The 17,683-nt window shown below is 34.7% G+C and overlaps 1 protein-coding gene across 1 annotated transcript in view; it reads left to right on the top strand.

The window, feature by feature from the left end:
• The window catches only part of htr4 (5-hydroxytryptamine receptor 4), a 173,255-nt gene that overhangs the window by 24,746 nt on the left and 130,826 nt on the right, over positions 1-17,683 (top strand). Inside the window, exon 2 of the mRNA XM_073821097.1 lies at positions 8,389-8,470. Coding sequence (XP_073677198.1) covers positions 8,389-8,470 — 82 coding nt within the window. The remainder of the gene's footprint in view (positions 1-8,388; positions 8,471-17,683) is intronic.

Below are 17,683 nucleotides of genomic sequence, written 5' to 3' on the forward strand. Positions count from 1 at the left end.
ATATCCTTGATGTGCTTAATCCCATTTTTATTAACCAGAGTCTTTGCTTCTGAGTTTCAATTATCAAATTCAATCATACTGATAAGCAAAAATGACTTTAGATAAACTAACATTTGTGCTTTATCTTTGTATTGCTGAAGAGTGTTGAACTTTCTTCCCCTGCATTCTGCTGTACAGACGTGAATTTACTTTTCCTTCAGCCTGAGGCTTGCTCATTCATTTCACTTTTTGGTGTGAAAGGGCTTTCACATTTACCTAAAATAGAACTTTTTATATTAAAAAAACAAACAGCTAGCCCTGCCCAGATTTGAAAAGTAATGCAAAAGTAATGTAATGCATTGTAATTTGTTACTTTTTTACGGAGTAACGCAATGTTGTATTGCATTACTTCTAAAAGTAACTTTCCCCAACACTGCTGACTTCAAGTCTGTTTAAAGATTAACATTGGTGCGCACTGTTCCAAATAAAAAAAAATCATAATTTATTAAAAAGCATTGACTTGCTCTGTCTCCAAAATGACTTTCCTTTTAGACTAATGTTGTGAAACCCTCTTACTTTTCCCTGTTACTTAAAGAATTAGTTCACTTCCAGAACAAAAATGTACAGATAATGTACTAACGCGTTGTTATCGTTCTTTCTTCAGTCGTAAAGAAATCATGCTTTTTGAGGAAAACATTTCGGGATTTTTCTCCATATAGTGAACTTCTATGTGAATTTCCAAAATGCAGTTTCAATGCAGCTTCAAAAGGCTCTAAACAATCCCAGCCGAGGAAGAAGGGTCTTATCGCATGGCAGAACTAGACAAGATGAGCATTTAAGGTTTAAAAGTATATACATTTTCATTTTTTTTAGAAAACGACCAATTGTTTCGCTAGATAAGACCCTTATTTCTCGGCTGGGATCGTTTAGAGCCCTTTGAAGCTCCATTAAAACTGCATTTTGGAAGTTCAAACTCGTGGGCACCATTGAAGTCCGCTATATGGGGATAACTCCTGAAATGTTTTCCTCAAAAAACATAATTTCTTTACAACCGAAGAAAGAAAGACATATCTTCAATGACAACGGGGTGAGTAAATTATCTGTACATTTTTGCTCTGGAAGTAAACTACTGCTTTAAGCCTACTGTCATGACCCTATCAGTTCTTTTATTTCTTTGTTGAATATCTTGTTTGATTTGGGAAAAAAGAGTGAAAAGGTCCTGTTTCATACTGACTTTATATCATGCCGCCATGTCTTGTGTAGCATAAAATATGATTAATTCTGAAGCTTATTCTGGCCAAGATCCGCCCACATAGATCAGGAAGGGCCATCTAAACAGGTAATTTCAGTACAAATCTAAGTTTTGATGATTGTAAAAATATACAGGTCAAATATGCAGGCGCTCTCAAAGATACCATATTTGATGAACAAAGAAATGTCTTTATAGCTCTCAATCGCTCAAGCATTGGCATTCACATACATTGGCTTATTCAAACCTGCCACATACAAGACGCATATAAACCAATGAAGTTTGCAACCCTTACCAAAAAGAAGTATATTTCAAGTTTATTTTATTAAGTATACTTTATGTAGTAAGTATACAAATATCAGTGTACTATTAGTGTACCATTAAGTGTACTATTTCAATACTCCTTGGGACTAAATTGGCCCACTTTCTAGTATATAAAAGTATACTTTTAAGTATAACGTCAGTAAACTTTGAGTACACAACTAGTTTACATCTATGTTTTTAGGTTGTACTGCAAGTATACTAAAAGTGAACTAATTAAATACTTTTTATGCATTTTTAGTGCACTTTGAAGTATAGTCTTAAACTACTAGTTTAGTGATTTTGTAAAGCAAGTATAATAATAAGTTTTCTTGAAGTGAACTTTACATTATACTTTTGGTATACTACTATGTCCCTATTTAGGTATTAATTTGTATATATTTTGTTATATGAATATCTGAACATGCAAAACATCAAAAGAAAGGGCAGGGTATCTGCTTGTAAACCAAAAAAAAAATATTCTAGCTTCATGCATTCTTTTTCATAAACACTTGAATAAGTTTCATAAATGAAAAAAATAAATGAATAAACAACATTTTGAACAAAAAACTAAAAATTAAATAAGATTATACATAATAATCAAAACGCAGATGGAATTGATCATCACCCAAAGCTTGACAGTCATTTTTACCTCTTCATAGGTCGACATTTTTATTCCATAATGTTACACAGTTTTACATATCTATGGTTTTGATGCTTTTTTAGGTCAGACGATTTTGTTAAATTACATGTAGAATCATCTGTTGTTTTGGTTTCTTCTTCACTTGTGTTTTGAAGATGTGTAATAGTGCATATAACAATGAACACACGGATAGTAGAGCTCAAGTATATTTAGACTTTTTCTAGTATAAGTCAAGTATACTTAAATGTCATATTAAGTATATTTCTGAGAAGTACATAAAAAGTAGACTGAAAGTATACTTCCTATTTATTAGTTTAAAAGAAGTATACCAATAGCACACTTGAATAAACGTCTTTTTTCGTAAGGGAAACATGCTTTTTTTTATTGTGACAAGACCAGAAATAAGAGCTACGACAAAAAGGAATACTTGAATTTTGGTGTGTTACACGCAAAGCTATCATTTAAAATGAACAGAATGACATGAGACTGTGTAAATACAGCATTTTCATTTTCAGGTGCACTATTCCTTTAAAAAAAGTGATCATATGCTAAGATTAAAGCTAGTGTTTTTCACCAGCTTGCAATATCAAAATGTGCTATGGTTTGTGGCATGCCGTGAATCCGGGACTACTTCCACCAATGTAACTTAAGACGGATAAAGGCAGATTCTAGAAAAGTTTCACCAGCACAACGATCCTGCATATCTATACAGATAAGACATTGATCACTGCAAAAAACTGAAATATTATTCTTTGCCCGGTATCACCTATCAGCAGCAATGACACCTCCACATCTTGCATCCTGTACATCCTGTGCATCTTCTACACGTCCTTTGTTAAAGTGTCTACTTGAAGGTTGAAACACGTAATATTTTAATTAAACTGTGCTGCGTGATATGTGCAGCTTTTCTAAGCCGACTACGTCAAGAATTGCTTCTAAAGGAGCTGAATTATAAATACTGAGGAGTTTTTTTCCCCTTCCATTTTTACGTGCCACTCTAGACTTGATTAGAAAGCCCCTTGTGGGCCAAGCACATTTTGAAGCTTTCAGATTTCATAAGCATCCGGTTTATTTAATTCACTCCAATTTTAAATGGCTTTTGAAGTCACTTGCAAGCAAATAAAAATCGAAAGGGACTGTGAGTTAGAACAAACCTTGTCTGTGTTTTATGACTTTGGCGTTTGCTTGGCGTGTGTTGTGCTAAAACTAATAGCATTTGGCAAGCCGCTTCAGGTGCTGTTAGTTTTAGCCATTTCTTCTTGTCTGCGTGTGTTTATTAGATTACGTCAGAACTTATGACCTCTTTATGTTAGTGGATGACAAAAATTATATCTTGATATTTATTGTGATTATCTTTTTATTTAAATAATGATAATTAAACAATATTTTGCAGAGTGTGTTTTTGTGCTGGTACCTTAGGCCTGTTAAGGAAAAATAAACATGTGACTCTGGACCACAAAACCAGTCTTAAGAAGCACGGGTATGTTTTTAGTAACAGCCAAAAACACATTGTATGGGTCAAAATTATCGATTTTATTTTATGCCAAAAATCATTAGAATATCAAGTAAAGATCATGTTCCATTAGGATATTTTGTAAATGTTCTTCTATAAATATATCAAAACTTAATTTTTGATTAGTAATATGCAAGAACTTCATTTGGACAACTTGCGATTTTCTCAGTATTTAGATTTTTTTTGCACCCTCAGATTCCATTGTTTCGAATAGCTGTGCCTCAGTTAGTATGGTTTGTCCTATCCTAACAACCATACATTTTAAAAAAATTGACCCTTATGACTGGTTTTGTGGTCCAGGGTAGGGCTGTCGCGATAACCGCAATATCGCAATACCGCGCTATTGACGTGCATAACCGCAGAGGAACAACAACCGCAGCAACCGCGATATTTGCCTGTTTTCTTTTTTCCTAAGGATTTGCCCTTCTCACTTAATGCCTGTGTGCTGAATATTAAATTAGTAATAAGTTAGTAATGATAACATAATGTGTTTATTATGAGGCTCAGTAGATATGCACTTAACAAGCCTAAACAGACAGCGAATGAGAGAGAGATCGACTGAGCTTGTGCGATTACCTGCGTCTGTCTTTCAGACCAAGTCAGGTATGTATGTGAAACTAGCTTGTCATGTCCAAGGAAAGTGAAATCTCTGTCCCAACATCGATGCTCTGCTGGTCAGCTGAGCCTTTAAAAGTGGCGATTAAAGTTAAAATGATTTCAACTTCGTGTTTCATTACGTCTCTCTTTGAATAAATAAACGTTTTTGAAGGTGTAGTTGAATGAACGATTTAAAGACTTAAAGATAGTCTCTTGCCTCCATCTTGTGGCGTAAAAATGAAACTGCACTCACTGACAGCTCGTCTAGAACACGCAGGTGAAATACTGACAGAAAGTCTCTTGTCCAGTCAGACTCGAGGGTGCGCGCTACCTGTTGTATATACGAAAATTTCAGATGCAAAGCCTCTAAATATGTCTGACATTTTTCTTCAAAATTTGCATTTCTTTCTGGCTAGGTTTCTATGTAAGTACTGTTTACTTTACTTCATGTATCAACGTGATTTGGTTTCGGTTTACTTCACTTCATGTATCAACGCGATTTGGTTTCGGTTTACTTCACTTCATGTATCAACGCGATTTGGTTTCGGTTTATTGATTTCTGAACATGACCTTACATTGTAACAGCCTACACACAATTATATATATATATATATATATATATATATATATATATATGGCGGTAATACCGCATACCGCGCTACTGAGCCACTCAAAATTACCGCAAGGGAAATTCCTTAACCGCGACAGCCCTAGTCCAGGGTCACATATGACACCAAAACCACCAGTTGCTGGGGACAATGAGTGATTCAGTGAATCATTTATTCAATCGATTTGTTCAAAACGGTTGATTTATTTAGAAACGAAGCCAGTGACTTGTCTTTAGGAATGAATCATTTAATCATTGACTCAACTGATTAATTAAAAAACAAATTCATTCAGAAACGAAATGCTGAGATGCACAAATGTTCTGCTCCGGCTTTGTTTGGAACTTTTTCATTGGTCAAACAAAATAAAACAGACAATTTTGTGTCTAAAATGTAACTTTACTCAGTATAAACTTCTTGTTTGTTGAACTGCTGTGTGAAATAAATTTTGCATTTGTGATTGTGCTCATGCTGTAATATTTATAAAAAACAAAAACCCATACAGGCTATTTTTTTTTTTTGCTTTCATAATTTGAATTATAGCGGCATTTTAAATGCATTCTAACAGGCTTGATCGCTCAGTGAATGCTTTTGAACTTTCTAGAAAGATGTGTTTTTGTTTGTTTATTCTAAAGGGAGTGGCATTCTTGATAATGTCAGCTCGCATATCATTAAAACAACAATTACGATATTATCACATATGATAAATATCGCACACCCAAGGTGGGTGTGTAGTCACTTAAACCTGATGGTGATGATTGGGTGTCATTCTGGGTGTCAATGTGTGTATGAATCAGTAGAGCCTTGTGTGGCTGTTTGTAGGTTCAGGAGAATGTAAAACACAGACTAGCCACTTACCAGGCAAATCGTGTCCTGTCTGGAGGTGTAACATCCATGTTGGTGGCCTCATGCTGGAATTCTCCTCTCAGGCAGAGCTGATGATGATGAGAATCCCACCAGTCCAGCCACATTTACTGTAAACCTTTACCAGACCCCCCTCTCCCTCTGTGTGTGTGTGTGTGTGTGTGTGTGTGTGTGTGTGTGTGTGTGTGTGTGTGTGTGTGTGTGTGTATGCGTGTGTCCCAACTGCAGAGCTGCTGTTATTGTGCCAGCATGGATTTATACGTCTGTGCATGAGCCGAACCCAGACACTTATTGCAGTTACAAATCTCCTTGCTTCAGATGTGAAAGAAAACAGGAGACAATTCATTTGACATGGAGCTCACTCCAGCTGAATGAATCAAACCTCTCATAAATGCCCTTGGAACTCTTGAAGTCTTGAGAGCTTATAGTTCTGATGCACAAATGGTATTCTTAACCTTGTAAATGTTCATGTTAGGTTAGTAAAAAAAACTAGCTGTATTTATTTTATATTAGTTATATTTCTGTTCTTATTTATCACCACTATCACCCTCACGTTGTTCCACCTGAGATCTTATGGGGAATTACCAGCTTTCACATCCCTTCCTTTAGTAAAAGTGTAAAGGTCAGTTTTGATCACGTGTGTTTTGATAACCAGTCACATTATGGATCTAATGTCATTGAATTTCTGCCAAAGTTGTATGACAGTCGAAGAAGAAGAAATGAATAGGAAGTGGCATTAATAGGATTCTCTTTTGTTTAATGATAGTTGTTCATGAGTCCCTTGTTTGTCCTGAACATTTAAACTGCCTGCTGTTCTTCAGAAAAATCCTTCAGGTCCCACAAATTCTTTGCAAACCCTTTCCAACAATGACTGTATGACTTTGAGATCCATCTTTTCACTCTGAGGACAACTGAGGGACTCATATGCAACTATTACAGAAGGTTCAAATGCTTACTGATGCTCCAGAAGGAATAACCATGCATTAAGATCCGGGGGGTGAAAACTTTTGAGAATGGAGATGTGTACAATTTTCTTATTGATATTGGCTAAATATCATATTTTTTTTTCCATTTAGTACTGCCTTTAAGAGGCTACAGAAGATAGTTTCATGTTTGCCAGAAAACAAATAATTAAATTTACCCTGATCTTCAAATTCAAAAAGTTTTCTCTCTCTCTTAATGAATGTTTTTTTTCTTCTGGAGCATCAGTGAGTGTTTGAATCTTCTGTAATAGTTGCATATGAGTCCCTCAGCTGTCCTCAGTGTGAAAAGATATATCTCAAAATCATACAGTCATTGTTGGAAAGGGTTCAAAATACACAAAAATGCTGAAAAACCATAGAATTTCTGGAACCTTTTTTTTATGGTAGAACAGAAGGCTGTTTAACTGTTCAGGACGAACAAGGGACTCGTTAACAACTGTCACTAAACATAAAAACGCAGCTGTGGATCATTCAGGTAACAACACAATATTACGAATCAAGGGGATGTAAACTTTTGAATCAGGTCATTTTTATAAATTCAATTATTATTTTCTTTTATAGACTATATGTAAACATCTTTTATGTAAAATATCTTATTCAGGTCTAAATAAACAATAAAATGCATTTTGTATGATTTGTGTGATACATTTGGCCGATTCTGTAAAACTTTGACCTCAACTGTATTGCTCTGTGTTTATGTACATTCAGATATGCCATAAATTAGATGTCACGTTTGGACCATTATGAGGTTGAGCAATGCTGGCAGGATTTCTATTTTTGGTTGAATTATCCCTTTAGATGAGATTATATTGCTCCTCCGGCCACATGAGAATGCAGCAGAAAGGCTATATTCATTTTCAGGAGATTATGTGTCATCATAAAGTACAATACAATACTGTATGCGACCTAATTTACCTTGACCACGCAGAGTAAAACCTGGTTTTAAATATGGCCATTAAGGTTTTACGTAAGCCTTGAATTTATTGTTTGGCGCACTGGGGGTTGAGTTCATAACAAACCTGAAGTTACTGGTAACTCCTTAACTCTGAGTTCTCCACGCCCATGCAATCAGCAGTGTTTGTTGAGCATGTAAGTTAAACCAATAACAACTCAGAGTTTATCAGCAGGGTTCCCATGCAATTACAAAAACATATAATATCATTTATGTTTCATTTCCATTTTGAAAAAAAATTCTTTGTACTCTTTTTGAGTGCATTCTTTGCAAAGTTGTTTTGTAAGTTCTTATGTATTATGAATAAAACTAGAAACGATGCATTTTTCGTTTACTTTTCTAGCAGGTTCCTTGTTTTCATATAAACAGGCTGATGATCTCATATGTCATTTTACCCTCTTCTGTGGCACTTGACATTCAACAACAGTTGTAAATTTTTTCCTGTCACATTACATCCAGTCTTTCACATTGATCCCGGGGTTAATAGATAACACACATCATCCACTGATATATTTTCCTTCCTTTTAAATTTAGCCTGACCCGATTTCATTGAGCAGCTATTTTTGTCATCTGAACGGAGAAAACGACAACAGCAAATCATGACAACAGCCTGTGTGAAATAAACTGATGATTTACGAGTTAAAACAGATGCTGTGTCCTGACCGCTCCATCACCGTAACCTCTGTTTCTCCTCTTTTCGCAGGGCCGCTCCGCATCTACGGGTACATGAATCTGAGTTCCACCGGCCAGATGCCTGAGATGGAAGAAGTAGATACCAATGAGAGGTTAGAGCACCAACACCATCATCTGTCTTTTCCTTTAGCATGTTTTAGGCGACATCGAAGCCCAAGATGGTTTATAAATAGACCTGGTTCATGCATAAATCAGTGAATAGTGTTTTAACCCTGCCCTGAGGCCTTTGTATGAATTCACTTGCTTGGTACAACATTGACATACTACCATATGTTCACCTCAGCGACCTCCTTTTTTCGAAATGTCACAGCTGTAAATGCATTGGTTCCCTCTAAAATCACAGGAATGTGATCTTTCTGGTATTTCTGGGGAAGCTACTTCAAATATCGGGGGACTTGAAGGTCTCCAGAGGATTTGAGCCTGTTTGCTCAGCAGGACAGAGGAAATATGGTTTTCTATGTTGGCATCAGCTTTCTCTCTTCCGGTATCTGCTTACAAACCCTCAATATCCTCTGACATCACTGAGTCTCACGCCACTAAATGACACAGTAATGACACTTATAAATAGTTGTGAGTGTGTGTTCCTCATTGCTCAGCGTCCAGTGGTCTTTATGTTGCTGTTGTGTTTCTGTTTACATACAGAGTGCTGAGTAAAGGTGTATTTATGACCGTTTGTTTTGCTTGTGGTAATTCTCACAGTGAGCATCATGGCAGACGCCCAAATCCACTATAATTTAATAAATAATACTGTTTTTGTCTCACAAAATGTAGTTTTAAGAGTATTTTAGTTGAGAATGTACTTGTTTATATTTCAAATATGCAGTTTATTTGATAATTTGCTTTCTTGGAGATGTGAGCTCCAGGGCATCAGTGGCCATTCAGCTCTCATGAATCCGCATTGAGCAGCCTTACATTGGCCAGATCTTTTCTTTATAGTGCTTAAACATGAGATATAATTCATTTGGGCAAATCTAACAGGCAGTCTTTGATCTCGTTAATCTATTATTCATTCCAGAGCAAAATTGGCTGAGGGTAAAATCTCATCTATTTGGTGCTATTTAATGCTGTATATCAGAGCGCTGCCTTTGTACTATTGACTGAATTGCTTAGCAGCTTTTATAAAGGCTGTTGTTTATTAAATGTTATTATGCAATGACTATTATTTTAAATAAATGATAGTAGTATATAATAGTATTTGCTATTGAGAAAAGGTGTATTACTGATGGTAATTTTTCTTTCATTATTCCGCCATTGTGAAAATAGCCTGTTTTTATGAGTGAGTTAGCAGTAAAGATTTTTATTTTGAAAGAGACTGAAAAAGGGTTATGAATAAGGAAGTTATTTTCACTTCCAGCAACAGTTTGTAAGACGCAGTCATCAGAAATCACCCTTAACAGATGAAAGGATACTACGATAAAGATGAGCTTTCCTCAGTGGACGTTCAACAAACTAATGTTTTATTGTGAATATGAGAATAAATGCTGTATCAGATGGAGGTAATCACACTCGATCTCTAATAGTACTCTACTGTACATAATACAATAATCTTTTAATATAGTAATACAATAAGATTTCAATAAAGCAACTCAACGTTCCTTCGTTACTAATTCTAAAGTGATGTTTTCGAATTAGTAATAAGGGATCATCTGTCAAATTCAGATTCGAAACCATTGCGTAAGAAGTAGTTCGGCATACAGAATGATTTTTTTCAAAGACACTATTTACTTAATTGTGCATTGAACTGAAATTGTGCAATATGGATGCATCTACAGTAGTGTTAATTTCGTCAGACGAGACGAGACGAAATATGTTCGTCAACGACCTTTTTTTTCATGACTAAGACGAGACGATGACTAGACTGCACCACTGTCCAAAAACGCTGACTAAAACTAAATTAACATGCATTATTGTTGACGAAAAAAGACGAGACGAAAATGTTTTGCATAAAATAAAAACTAAGATAAAATCTCTCTTCATTTTCGTCTACAATCGTCTCTGCTTTTTCATCAGCTGTTACGGCTTTAAAATATTCAAACTGGCTGGCGCTGAGCCATGAGACGGACGAGCTCTGCGCTTGTCATACAATCACAACTATGCAGTGTTTTTAACCACATAACGCTTATTTTAGGTTTCAGACATTTAAATACACATAAGTACTAGTAAAAGGAGACATTTAGAGTTTGTAAAATACACACATAGGTCTATGGAAGCAGCAAATAACAATCTATTCAAATATAATTTGCCGATGTGTTTTATTCATGTCACATACACATAGGCTTAGTAACTAAAAAGTTCACTCTATTCCTCTTCTAGTTCACCGGCCACTTACTTGCATGTATTTCGGGAGAAACGGATGAATGTATATGTGCTGTAAATACGGCTGACAGGACTCTCTCTGAACGGCAGCGCGAACAAACATGGCCGCGCCCATCTCACGTTACAGATTACGACCCAGATCATTTATATAGGGTTTTAAACGACGAAACATACTAATTCATACATATTTGTGAATCGGAATATTAGATAGTTCATGGCATGGTAAGCAAGTGTGTGAGTATTCTGGAAAAAAAGGAAAAACGAAATAAAAGCGATCTATCTGTCATACAGTGTTATTGTGTCTGTGTTGTGTCACGTGACAAGCTTGATGCGTCGCCATGGAAACAATAAGGACGAACGTTCTAAAATAAGGGGTCCGCTAGAATATTTTAAACTCACCACTGAAAGGGTTAATCATTTGTGAATGTGTCTCCTAAATCAGAAATTGAAAACCAGACACGTTTAACATTTGCATTCAACAAAAATCATACAACAAGTGTATTTTGTCAGGTAATTATGACATTTAACCAATGTTTGAGATATGTGAAACACTTTTTTTTACTGAAATGTGTATCAGTAATAATCTCAGTTATTTATTATTATTTTTATTAGTTAGTTATTTATTGTTATGTTATTTTTAAAAAAGACTACAATTTTTTGACTAAACCTAGACTAAAATATATTGACTTCTTTTTTGACTAAAACTAGACTAAAATTAAAAGACTTTTAGTCGACTAAAACTTGACTAAGATACCTTGAGTTTGATTTTGACTAAAACTAGACTAAAATGACGAGACTTTTCGTCGACTAAAACTTGACTAACAAAAAAAGATATGTGAATAACTAAATATGACTAAAACTAACAAGGACATTTGGCACAAGACTAAGACTAAGACTAAATTAAAAATAGGTGACGAAATTAACACTAATCTACAGTTGAGGTCAAAAGTTTACATACACCTTGTGGAATCTGAAAAATGTTAATTATTTTAGCGAAATAAGAGGGATCATACAAAATGCATATTATTTTTTTTAGTACTGAGCTGAGTAAGATATTTCACATAAAAGATGCTTATATATAGTACACAAGAGATAATAATAGTTGAAATGAGTATCTCAGTTGTCCTCAATGTTTAATAATGGATCTCAAAATCATACAGTCATTGTTGGAAAGGGTTCAAATACACAAAAATGCTGAAAAACCAAAGAATTTGTGGGACCTGAAGGAATTTTCTAAAGAACAGCAGGCAGTTTAACTGTTCAAAACAAAGAATCAAGCATATGTAAACTTTGAACTGGATCATTTTTATAAATTAAACTATTATTTTCTTTTGTGGACTAAATGCAAATGTTTTTAATGTCTAATATCTTATTCAGGTCAGTACTAAATAAAAAATAACATGCATTTAGTATGATTGCTATTATTTTGCTAAAATAGTTAACATTTTGCAGATTCTGCAAGGCCTATGTAAACGTACTATACTGTTGATTGACTCTTTTGTTAGTAAAAAGTCAATCTTAATTGCAAGAATTTTAAATTGCACTACTAGACCTGAAATGTGAAATAAAGAAAGGGAGATTCATTCTGGAACCAGTTTTATTCTTGCAGCCCAAATAAAATTGCGGTAAAGAAGAGGAGCTCTGACAGCAATCCAGAGTTCTAGTGTGTCTTACAAAGCTGTCAGATCCCCCGTTGAGGAAACACAACACCGCAGTCTTAGTGTGTGATCATCACTGCACCCGCAGAGTAACACTTCATCGCGGAGGACGCATTGTCTCTCCAAACATTCTTATTCATACCGGCAAACATCGCTGATATCACCGTGCGTTCGATATCACAACAAACCACACGGCAATATCCCCCTCCTTTGAGTAGCTTATCTGCAGAATGTCCCTCTCTCTGGTGAAGGCCGTACTCCTTATCCCTCTGTCACTGCATACGGCGCTCTGGATCGCCACTCTTCTTGAAGAATCTCTCCAGAGTGTCTTGGAAGTGACTGCAGTTTATGCTGAAGAAGACAGCAGGGGTTATTCCGGGCCTTTGGCATGCTTAGGCGAGGAATTCTTTGATGTTGTGTTTTGAGACTATCATCGCATGGTAACGTTAATCAGAGCAGGCATAAATTTAGAAAGAATGATGGCTACCAATGCATAATTAAATTTAAAGATCATCATTTCATCATTAGAGCCTGTCGACTGCGTCATCGTGAGAGGTGAATCCCAGCATGCAAGAAGATTTAGTTTAATCTGTCAATGGGTGTTTCAGTGTATTTTAGGCACTTTTATTTCCCAGGGGTTGATCTTTATTACAACAAACATTTATTTATTTGCATTCTTGCAGGTGAATAGAGGTGATTTTATGTTAATGGTGTTTTCAGTGTTAGGCACTTTTTTTCCAAGGTTTGTTTTTTTAGAATTTTTATTATTTATTTTTTTATCTGCTTGTTATATGCAGATAACACTGGAAGGTTTTGGAGAGTTTTTGCAGTGACATTTTTATATTTATTTATTTATTATATGCATGCTTGCTTACAATAAAATTTTATAGAGGTGAATCCCAGTGTGAGTACTCCCATTTGAGTAACTTTTATTTCCCAGGGGTTCTGGGAAATAAATGGTTTGTTTGTATTTGTTTTATTTTATTTTATTATCTGGTTGTTATATGCAGATGACACTGGCCAAGTTTGGAGATTTTTTGCAGTGACGTTTATTTATTTATTTGCATGCTTGCAATTAAATATTATTGAGGTGAATTTTAGAGGTGAATTCCAGTGTGCAAGAAGATTCAGTTAAAGTGTTTTTAATAAATATTTCATTTATTTTATTTTATTGCTTGTTATGTGCAGATGAACTGCAGAGTTTTACAGAGTTTTTGATGTGATATTTTTATATTTATTTATTATATGCATGCTTGCTTGAAATTCAATTTTATAGAGGTACATTTTTAGAGGTGAATCCCAGCATGCAAGAAGATTTATTGGAATCTATGTTAATGGGTGTTTCAGTGTATTTGAGTAACTTTTATTCCCCAGGGGTTCATTGTTATCATTTTATTTTATTTTACATTTAATTTTATTTTATCTGGTTGTTACATGCAGATGACACTGGACAGTTTTGGAGAGTTTTTGCTATGACATTTATTTATTTATTTATTTATTTATTTGCATGCTTGCAATTAAATTTTATTTATTTATTAGCTTGCTTGCAATTACGTTTTATTTATGTACTGACAGTGACATTTATTCATTTAGTCATTTAATTATATGCAATTACATTTATTTATTTACAAATTTACTGATTTAGATATGTATTTACAAACTTGCTACTTGCTACTTGCTTTTTTGTTGTTGTACCCTTCTCCCAGACATTCATTTATTAAATGGTTTTGCACAAATTATTTGTGGCATACATGATGACTAACAGTTTCCCCTCATGAAAGTTAATCAAAGTTAACTTTTAGTTAGTTACTTGGTTACTAAGGAAACTACAGTGTTAGTGAAGCGCTTGAGATTAAATTAAGCATGACATATAATTTGATATGTGGAGAAAGCAATGTTTCAGAAAAATGACAGAATCCTCCTGCAATGCAAAATATTGTCCTCTGTTGCTTTTAAAAGACAAACAAAATAATGCAATGGCAGTGTGAAAAGTACACGGCCCAAAGCGCCCATAGAAGAGATGCCTTGAAGCAAACATTAAATGAGAATGAAGGACCGAGACAAGAGGATGCTTTTCCTTTCTTTCTCTGCGTGAACATGTTCAGACATGCTATTTTAGAGATTCCACGGCCTTTTGATCTCTGCAACTCAACCTGCAAATTACCCCGCTGTTGTGAACTTTACTATTGAAGTGACCTGTGAACCGCTGCTATGAGCGAGGCGATGGGTCTTTGATATAGATGACCTGACTCCCTCCTAATAAGATGCAGTCGTGAGAAGTCATGCACAATTTATGCCCCCGGTCTGAAAGAGCACGCAAACCCTCTTGTTCCATACAATACAATTTCATTTGGTGTTACACACAAATAGCCCTGCTTTATATATGATCTCTAGAACTAAAGGTGCACGGTCTCTGGTGTATTACGTGCATTTCTGTGTTAGCCGTGGCAGAAAGACCAGAAAGCACTTTGGTGTGAGCTGGCACTCCTCCAGCGGCTCTGAGCGGTCCGGCCGAGGCCTCGAGGGACGGGGAAACCCAGCGCTGCTCTTAACGGGAGCCCTGCTTTCTGGGATTATCAACTGTATCTGCTCGGCGGTGATAAATCCAGCCGGGCACGTAGTTCACCTCGCCCTGGAGACTTCCAGCTGAAATAATGATAACATAGCCAGAAACAAACAGCAGCAAGTCTTTGATGCTGGTTTTGGAGGAAAGATTTGGTTTAGTTGATCAAAAGATTAGTTGAGGCAACATGGTGATTAATGTTTGCCTTTCTGTTGAAATTACAGTTTTTACTTCGTCTGAAGAAAATGTGTGCGGTGTTCGCCTACAATGTGAGGGTGTCTTGGGTGCCTTCCAGGGCTTTGCTAAGTGATTTCAAGGGTGTTTTTGGTAGTCGCTACTGGGAGGTTGCTTACTGGCTCTTGGTTTAAAGATGATGTTTTGATGATATACTTCGGCTCTGTTCTTTAATGCACTGTAAGTCTCCAGGAGTTTGTTCAAATCGTTATTGTAAACATGTTTAATCCCAAATTGTTTCCAGCTAAGTGAGCACATTTATCTTTCTTTTTTGGATTGGCCAGTGAACAAACTGCATGCCTTTTCTAAAAACGATTTTAAGAAGTTAGTGAAAGTATGTGGTTTATTCTTGGGCACAGCCTTATCTGGTGGGAAAAGACTCAAGAGAATAACAAGCAATAAGTAATGTCCTTCTATATCTATCTATCTATCTATATATATATATATATATATATATATATATATATATATATATATATATATTACCAGTCAAAAGTTTGGACACACTTCCCCATTCTCTTTGATGGGGAACTATGTCCAAACTTTTGACTGGTAGTGTATATCAGTAAGATTTTTTATGCTTATAAAACAACTTTTCTGCTCATCAAGGCTGCATTTATTTGATTAAAAATACAGAAAAAAACTGTAATATTGTGAAATGTTAATGCAATTTAAAATAGTGCTTTTCTGTTTTAACATAGTTTAAAATATAATTTATTCCTGTGATCAAAGCTGAATTTTCAACATCATCATTCCAGTCTTCAGTGTCACATGATCCTTCAGAAATCATTCTAATATGCTGATTAATTATCAATATTGGAAACAGTTGTGCCGCTTAAAATTCTTTTGGAACATGTGATTCTTTTTACTTTTTTTCAGTATTCTTTGATACATTAAAAAGAACAGCATTTATTTAAAATAGAAAAGTGTTGTAACAATAAACACCTTGTTCAGAGTTTGGATTCAGTATTTTTTTTTTTCCTTTCCGTCTCTCTTTGAAAGAAATTAATACTTTTATTTAGCAAGGATGTGTTAAATTGATAAATGATAAGTGATAGTAAAGGCTTATATTGTTAGAAAAATAAATGCTGTTATTTTTAACTTTTTATTCATCAAAGAATCCTGAAAAAAGTATCACAGGTTCCAAAAAATATTAAGCAACACTGTTTCCAGCATTGATAATAAAAAAAGTAATAAATCAGCATATTAGAATGATTTCTGAAGGATCATGTGACACGGAATACTGGTGTAATAATGCTGAAATATTCAGCTTTGATCATAAAAATATATTAGATTTTTAATGTATATTAAAATAGAAGAATGTTATTTTACATCATAATAATATTTCACAATATTACATTATTTTCTGTAGCTTTTATTAAATATACAGCCTTGATAAGCATTAGAAACATATTTAAATACATTAAAAATCTTACTGATCCCAAACTTTTGACCAGCAGTGCATATATGTGACCCTGGACCACAAAACCAGACATAAGGTTAAATTTGACAAAACTGAGATTTATACATCATATGAAAGCTTAATAAATAAGCTTTCTATTGATGTATGGTTTATTAGGATAGGACAATATTTGACCGAGATACATCTATTTGAAATCAGAAATCTGAGGATGCAAAAAAATCAAAAATACTGAGAAAATCACCTTTAAAGTTGTCCAAATTAGATTCTTAACAATGCATATTACAAATCAAAAATTACATTTTGATATGTTTACAGTAGGAATTTTACAAAAAATCTTCATGGAACATGATCTTTACTTAATTTCCTAATGATTTTTGGCATAAAAGAAAAATCAAAAATTTTGACCCACACAATGTATTTTTGGCTATTGCTACAAATATACCCCAGCGACTTAAGACTGGTTTTGTGGTCCAGGGTCACATATATATATATATATATCCAACAAGCCATGGCACTCTCTCATCAAACGTTATGTTCTAATGCTGTAAAAAATACATTGTGGACACAAAAAGAAAACTGACAACACACTGACGTACAAGACAGATCAGGTTACTTTTGGTATGAAACAAAGTCTCAGCTTTAAATTTTGTAGTTTTTGAGATATTCATGAAATATGTAGCACAGGAGTATTTGTAGCAGTAGCCAAAAATACACTGTATGTGTCAAAATGATCATGTTTTCTTTTCTGCAAAAATCATTAGATTGGTAAATATATCAAAATGTAATTTTTGATTAGTAATATGCATTGCTAAGAACTTCATTTGGATAACTTTAAAGGCGATTTCCTCAATATTTTGATTTTTTTTGCACCCTCAGAATCCAGATTTTCAAATAGTTGTATCTCGGCCAAATATTATCCTAACCAACCATACATCAATGGAAAGCTTCTTTGATATTTCAGATGTTTAATTCTCAATATCTGACCCTTTTGGCTGGATCTGTGGTCCAGGGTCACAAAAAAGCATTTTGTTGCTGTTTAATGTGTCAGGACAGATTGCTGCAGCGCCTCAGTTCAAGCAGCCTGTGAACTGGTCGTCTCTTCCTCTTATTG

The sequence above is a fragment of the Garra rufa genome, chromosome 16 (genome assembly GCF_049309525.1).
Source record: "Garra rufa chromosome 16, GarRuf1.0, whole genome shotgun sequence".
Classification (NCBI taxonomy): Eukaryota; Metazoa; Chordata; class Actinopteri; order Cypriniformes; family Cyprinidae; genus Garra; species Garra rufa.